General features: G+C 39.1%; 1 protein-coding gene across 1 annotated transcript; it reads left to right on the forward strand.

Annotated features, from left to right (window-relative positions):
* The first annotated feature begins 3,812 nt into the window (after positions 1-3,812).
* On the forward strand, positions 3,813-6,705 carry LOC149820397 (profilin-3-like). Its single transcript, XM_089982885.1, has 3 exons — positions 3,813-3,935; positions 4,500-4,637; positions 6,372-6,705. Exons 1-3 carry the CDS (start codon positions 3,813-3,815, stop codon positions 6,504-6,506), a joined length of 396 nt encoding a protein of 131 aa, XP_089839011.1. The 3' UTR covers positions 6,507-6,705.
* Positions 6,706-7,916: the final 1,211 nt, after the last annotated feature.

Consider the following 7,916-nt stretch of genomic DNA (forward strand, 5'->3'; position numbering starts at 1 on the left):
GTTGAAATCTCATGGGTGTCACCTCTTATATAAGCTGAACCGTGGTGACTCCTTGAAGGCCCATGAAGTTTTACACAACTAGGATAGCGACCATATATAGAGCAGGCAAAGGCAGCATGATTGGGTCTTTGATCGTGGGGTAGTTTATCTGTGTAAATATATAAAAAAAAAATTGTAAGAAAGAGACCTCTTTCGTAAGAAAGATACCTCTTTCGTAAGAAAGAACATGAAACAAACGCCCCTAACACTTTCATGCCAAAGGTCCTTTTTGTACAAAAGTGACACTCTTTCCTGCCCGGGTTGAATAAAACACCTGGCATAAAACAGGTATTGGGCCCACAGATTTTCTTCCAAAATAATGGGTTTCAACACAAACTTGTGCCGAGGGGTGTCATCGGGTTGGGTTTGGTTCGGAACCAAGTGAAACCAGACTTGAACCAGATTTTTGTGTATGGTATCAAGTCCAGACCCAGGTCTAATCGGGTTCACTATAGAAAAACCATATCCAGACCCGATAAAAAACTACATGAACCAAACCCAGACCATACCCGGTAAAACCATATTTTTTTATCATTTTTACATTAAAAAATTTGTGGGTCATACGAGTCCGAACTCAGTTCTTCTTATTTATCACCATACCCGGACCCTATAGGGTTTGGTTCGGGTCGGGTTTGGGTAAAACAGGACCATTGACACCCCTACATCAAGCCTCCGTTGGTTCTATAGACATAATTGTTTAACCCTGAGATGGGACCTAGGCCGCTAGATGGGTGGTCTAGGTTCAAAACTCATGGGTATCAACTCTTGCTTAAGCTGAACCGTGGTGATTCCTTGAGAGCTCATGAAGTTTTACATAACTAGGATAGCGACCACATCATGATTGGGTCTTTGATCCTGGGGGTAGTTTCTCTGTGTAAATATATAAATAAAACTTTGTAAGAGAGAGACCCTATTTTTTTATGAAAAAGTATTTTTCATAAGAAAGAACATGAAACAAACGCCCCCTAACACTTTTATGCCAAAGATCCCATTTGTACAAAAGTGACATTCTTTCATGCCTGGGTTGAATAAAACACCAGGCAGAAAACAGACAGTGGGCCCACAGATTTTCTACCCAAATAATGGGTTTCAAAACAGACTTGTGCCTAGGGGTGTCAATGGGTCGGGTCGGGTTTGGTTTGGACCCAAGTGGAACCAGACTTAGACCAGATTTTTAGGTATGGTATTGGCTCCAAAGCTGGGTCTAATCGGGTCCACTATAGGAAAAATCATACCCGAACCCGATAAGAACTACATGAACCAAACATTGACCATACCTGGTAAAACCATATTTTTTATCATTTTTACATTGAAAAATTGCTGGTCTTAATCGAAACTCGGGTCAGCTCAGGGTCTGGTATAAAATTTCACAAACTATACCCAGGTCCATGTATTAATCGGACCTTTATGTCCGGACCTGGGTCTTCTTATTTATCATCATACCTAGACCTTAATTATAGGTTTGGTTAGGGTTGGGTCAGGTCCGGCAAGTCCCGTCGACACCCTTACTTGTGCCGCCCCCTTCCCCCTCTGGGGAAAGCATTTTCCGCCCAAGGGGGGGCTTTGGGGCAGTTTTGGTTTCTACTGACTTCCCTTTCTGCAGCGTCAAACAAACAACCCCTAAGAAAAATTGATAATCAGCAGTGCCCAAGGCCTCTGCTGATTTTAACTTAATGGCCACAGGCAAAAGCTGCTAAGCTAACCAAATAGAGGGTGTTTAAGCTTGACTCATTCTTGTAAGGAGCTGAACTGAGCTCAAGCTCATGATGAATCCAAGTTAAACAAGCCGAACACGAGCTCGTGATAATCGTTAAATAAAAAATATGTAAAATTTTTTATTAAAAAATAAAAATTAAGACTCTAAATCGACTGAGTTAAGCTCAAAAGTATATTGTTTCAAAGCCATAAGTAATAGGATCTGAATTCTATACTTCTTTCTTGCTGGCCAATCACTTGAACCATCTGCACTCTACGATATAAAATATATTTATTACTTTTTTTTAGTTAATGAACATATATAATTGATTATAAGGAATTTATTGGTTATCATTATCATGGATGAATATGATAGTGATAATCAGTAGAAGAAGGTTTGTTGTTCACAAGGGTAGCAAACATTACGGCCTTAAATAAAGGATATATCTGGCTTTATTAAAAAGCAGGTCTGTTTAAGACCTATCATTTGTACCCGGCTAACCCAAACAGAACAGGTATGCAATTTCAATCATATCATTCAGACTCGAACCTAAACTCAAATCAAATAGAGTCAATCATACCAATTTGCTTTACGGTACTCAAAACTCATTAGCCTGTAGGTGTCTACAATCTCTCGCATGCATGGACTCGAACCCCAACCCAAATCAAATTGAATTGGGTATGGGGTCTATTTTTTGAATCAAGTCTGACAAAACTGTCCCGAACCGACCTAGTTATACCTAGGGGTGGCAAAATCTGGCACGACCCGCCAACCCGGCTGACCCGTTTAATAAACGGGTTTACCCGAACCAGACCTGTCAACCCACCCACCAAACCGTTTACCCTACCCCGACCCGCCCGCTAACACGAACCCGACCCGCTAACACGCCAACCCGTTTACCCGACCCGTTTATTAAATGGGTTAACCGTGTCGTGTCAAGTTACCCGTTTAATAAATTGGTCGGGTTCGTGTTTGCCACAGTCGACCCGTTTAATAAATGGGTCGGGTTCGTATTGAGGAATGCTGACCCGCCGACATGACCCCCCAACCCGACCCGATTGCCACCCCTAATGACAGCTTTGAATTGTGGTTTTAAACTATTGTCATGATAGTTCTAAGCTATGTCACAACTCACAAATATCAAGTAATATTTTTTGAAAATGTTAGGTTTTTATTTCAAATTCTTCGAAGGCCAATATAATACAGAAAAGATGAAATATTTGCAGAACATCACAGGATATCTTCTCTTCCCGAGATCTTCTTCTCGAGACCAATACTTGTGAAGATAGTTTTTAACATGGTAACAGAAATTGCCAATATTTCAAAAATAGGGGAAAATTGCATTTGTGTTGAAACCATTTTCCATTAATTCCAAAAATGAGCCTCATATTTCTGCATTTCCTGATATGGGCCTCTAATTTCATGGAAACTGCCAACAGAGGCCTACCTTTATTAGTCTGTACCAAGTAAGGTTAAATCATGAATCAGACTACAATAATAATCTTCATATTAAAATATTTAAGATATTTACCTTTTTTTTTTTAAATAGCTTATTTTTAACCGGACATTAATGTGATAAAAAAAATTCACTCGTTTTTATATTATTTATAGGTTTACGTTTTTATCTTGATGAACACACCTACGTTTCTCAAAGATTTTTTTTAGAGAAAAATGTGTTTCAAAATATCGCTAGATTTTTTCTCTCGCCTATAGTTTCCGAGAAGGAGAACTTGCGATTTGCGACCATGTTCTATTCCAGAAATCGGATCCGGGTCCAGTAATTGGGACCCAGATAAAATTTTACTGACGGATAATGCAAAAAGTACAGGGGTATTTTGGAGACTTTATATTTTACGGAAGAAACTTTCCGGGTGGGGCCCTGAATTAATGGGCGAACGTGAGGGGCTTTCCTTAAATCGGATTAAGTGGACGGTGGAATCACACGGTGGTATCAATATAGGGTCCGAGCTGCAGAGTCCCAAGAGGAGAGGAGGGTAACCATTCTATTGAGAGAGAGAGAGAGAAGGAAAGGTTTCTAAAGAGAGAAAGAGTTAGAAAGAGAGAGGGAGTTGCAGAGATGTCGTGGCAATCGTACGTCGACGAGCATCTGATGTGCGAGGTCGACGGCCAGCATCTCACCGCCGCTGCTATCGTTGGCCAGGACGGCAGCGTATGGGCTCAGAGCGACAACTTCCCTCAGGTTTCCCATCACTTTTTCTCTCTAACCACATTTTCTCAATCTTGTTTGTTTCTTCGATTTCGCGATTCGGTTGGGGTCTTCCGATCGCCCCGCGTCGATTTCCAACCGTTTTTACGTGTACCCACTTCGTTATTCTGATGATCGGCTTGATCAGATCTGGTCCGATCCATCGAAACGTTAGATTCTTTTCGTCGGAATCGAAGTAATTTGAACTAAAGGAATCTGGGTTTCGATCTTTGGTCGTGTTGCATTCCTTTCTTGTGTGAGATTTTGATCAAATCTTTAGCTTTTTGGTCTCTACGTTGATGGGTATCTAGAATTTTTTGGCTGTTTGGGGTCAAGAAATCGATAGTGAATTGCATGCATCTGATTTTTTGATCCTTTGATAGGCACATTTGCGATCACCCGCAATGAAAAATTATAATTCGATGCCGAATTTTGATCGGTTTCGGCCACCTATCATTTACCGTCACCATTGTACTTAAACCACCATCGCTACCAAATGAGTAGTGCATACGTTGAATGGGTGATCTGATTTTGAGTATTGGTGTTTTTGATGTGTAGTTCAAGCCTGAGCAGATCACCGCAATTATACGCGATTTTGAGGAGCCCGGATCGCTTGCACCGACTGGATTATTCCTCGGATCGACAAAGTATATGGTCATCCAGGGCGAACCCGGTGCTGTCATCCGAGGGAAGAAGGTGATGATCCTAGTCTTCTTTTGTTTGCTCTGTTTAATTGGTTTTCTCATAATCATTTCGAAACTGGAGACTCTAAATCATATCGACGTAGGTAATCATGGGTAAATAGTGATATTTGAAGATTTTATCGATTCTATGTTCGAAAGTTTTTGTTTTTTATCTATCTGTATTACACCAACTTGAAAGTTTTGTGTTGGAATAGTTACAAACTCGTGGATTTAGTTTGCCGATCTCTATAACTTATGGTTGTTTTTTTAATATTGACAAAATTACAAAAAAAAACGCCTAACGTTTGGCCTATTTACAAACACAGCCTAACTTTTAAGATATTACGAATGCCTAGTTAAGTTAATAGAGCAATACTGTAGTTGTAAATTTGTAATATTTCAGAAGCAAGGCGTGTGTTTGTACATAGGCCAAAAGTTAGGTGTGTTTTCGTAAATTTTTCTTATTTTTCGAAAGTGACCGTATTACCCCCTGAGAATGTCAATATTTCTCTGCCTGACCAAAAAAAATATAGCAATATTCCTCATCTGAAAATTTGTGACGATTTTACATGCTTGGTATAATTCCGTTCATCCAATCTCGTTGTCTGTTCTCTTTCCACTTGGTTGCTCTCTCTCTCTCTCTCTCTCTCTCTATATATATATATATATATATATTTTTTTTTTTTTTTATGTGTGTGTGTGTGTGTGTGCGCGCGCGCACGCAGAAAAACACACGCAAGGACCAATATTTGGTGATGTAGAAATTTACCCTTTGTTGCTCATCCAATTCTTTGTCACTATTTGTTTTTTCTTTCATTTAACCATCTGTAAATAAATTTCTCAAGAGGTTAGATAATATAATTGTTCTTTAGTTTTCTTTAGCCACGTGGTTCAAACAAGTGCTTTACGTACGCTGAGTGGTATGTTCAGGCAAGGATCTGAGAAAACTGCTTTGATCATGCTATCAGCATTAGGTTTTCATGTAGCCCACACGGAGTGCATGTGCGTTTGGGGGTTGCAAGGGTTGGGGTGAAAATGGTTTGTTGATATAGTTAAAGGGTACCAAATAAATGAGCTAGCAAGACGATGGTGGATGAGTGGTAGTTTAAAGATACGGAACAATAAGAATTAAGGAAGTGGGAACAATAAGAATTAAAGAAGTGGTTAAAGGATGTGGCATATATTGGCTTTGAAGTTTTGTAAATAAACGATGAGTTGAATTTTTTCGAATGTGAAAATCGGCAGAGGCAAGTAGAGAATCAAACATTATGACTTGAAACAGTCAAATGTTTCATGGTCAGACTGCATTCTTGTAAGCATATGAAGATCTCGATAGTAAAGTACTGATCTTTTTTTTATTTAATCCTGCATCTCGTAGAATCTGAATCCTTTTGGTAGCCAGCTTTTCCTGAATGAAAGAACAGAAAAAACTATTGCATGTGTTTCCTGTAATTATTCATTTTCAATATGATTATATTTCTATAATCTTCTTTATTATTCTCTTCATGGCATATGTTGCTTTTTTTCTTTTTAATGCTCCTTGATCTCTCATTCTTCCGTTGGCTATGCTGGTTCTCTGACCATCTTGCCATTCATTTACTTGGTTCACTTGGTCAACCTACGAAATTTGAGCCTAAGTTTGGCTTGATTCACAAAGCAAACAACAGTTTATACAGTCTTTATTTGATTCGCAAAGCAGCAAGCAGTTTAAAAGGTGTTTACTCCAATGATTGTTGCTTGAATGCAGGGTTCTGGTGGTATCACAGTAAAGAAAACCAACCAAGCCTTGATCATCGGAATCTATGAGGAGCCAATGACCCCAGGACAGTGTAACATGATTGTTGAGAGGCTTGGTGATTACCTTTATGACCAGGGTCTCTAGATCTTCCACTGCATTCATTTATATTTTCCTTTGTGGAGTTTTGATTTTCTGCATCCTTTATGTCTTCTATTAGCAATGAACAGCGATGGCAGTCGAGGCGTTGCTTTCCAATAAACTGTAAGGTTTTCGGGCAAACCTTATGAGAACAAAGGCATTTGTTGGTTAATATATGTTTTCTGAAGTATGTTTGTTCCCTAAATTTTTTGGACACTAGAGTAGGAGAAACCTGTAAGGAGTTTTGCTTGTTTCCACTGTTCCTCTTTGCTGCACTTCTCAGTTTTCAGAAGCATGCTTGCTTTGAAAATTTTAAGGGTTTCACGATTTTTTTCGATAACGATTAGAAACCACCATTATGGTTCAGACATCCTGTTACAGGCTAAGAGGTGACATGTCCACCGAGGCCCTGTTTCAGTGTCCACGGTGTAAACAAATCAGATGGTTTATCTTTTCGTACTCGATCAGTTCCTATAAATCCCATTGGGCCAATTGATCTGCAACACATTTGTAAATTTGTTAAGACTTGTGGCTCCAGAAGCAATGACATTGCACAAGGAACTGTAGTTTTTGAGTGATTGTCATACCTTGAACCAATATGTTAGACCTCTTCCAATTCATTCTTAAGACATGATACGATCATTTGATTTGAGAAACTCATTGACCACTGGATTTTATTGTCTGGAATATCATTCATGATATCCCACCACCAACCAATGTCGGTACCATCTTGTGTAAGTGGATGGTTTGCCATCCTAATTACGGAAAACAGCCTCCTCTATGATCCCATATTGTGAAACCGATAGGCCATCTTTCAATGAGCTTACTACAAACAGATTTATTACTCTGATTCAAAGGCAGTGGCGACCAACAACTTGCATAGAGCCAGCTTAGAGATATCTGGTGCTCTAAATTCTTTAAAATATGAAGAATTCTTTCTCTAATATCAGAAATGATATCCTCTGGCTAATGGGTCTTAATTTCCTCACTACCAGAAAGAACATCATTTCTACAGACCCATAGCCCTCGAACCACCAAATGGAAGCAAATATTCCATGCTTGGTTGCGCTTAACATCATTATTCACTTGAACTCACCTTGTCAACTCGTCCTTGCCTACATCAGCTGGTTATCGATTATTCATGATGTTAACTTCGACACCCAGCCCCTTTCCCTTTTTCGGTGGAACAGATCTACTAATTCTTTGATTCTAACTAATTAAGTTAGTAAGAGGGATTAAAAACTAAGAAATAGACCAACGAAGCAAAAAAAACTAAAAAATTGCTAAGGTGGTTGATATTTATTCCTGGCATAGTAGATGCAGACATACATGTAAGAGAAGGAAATGTTTGATCTTAAAGGTGAACTTATAATCTTTCACACTTGGGCTAAGTTTGAGTGTCTCGATTCTCAGATT

Source organism: Nuphar pumila, chromosome 12 (assembly GCF_984573655.1).
Source record: "Nuphar pumila chromosome 12, dmNupPumi1.hap1.1, whole genome shotgun sequence".
Classification (NCBI taxonomy): domain Eukaryota; kingdom Viridiplantae; phylum Streptophyta; class Magnoliopsida; order Nymphaeales; family Nymphaeaceae; genus Nuphar; species Nuphar pumila.

Bases quoted from the DNA above. Each gene is read 5' to 3' on its own strand.
- LOC149820397 (XM_089982885.1), top strand. From the start codon at position 3,813: ATGTCGTGGCAATCGTACGTCGACGAGCATCTGATGTGCGAGGTCGAC. The intron at 3,936-4,499 runs GTTTCCCATCAC...TTTGATGTGTAG, and splicing joins AGAGCGACAACTTCCCTCAG to TTCAAGCCTGAGCAGATCAC. The intron at 4,638-6,371 runs GTGATGATCCTA...GCTTGAATGCAG, and splicing joins CTGTCATCCGAGGGAAGAAG to GGTTCTGGTGGTATCACAGT.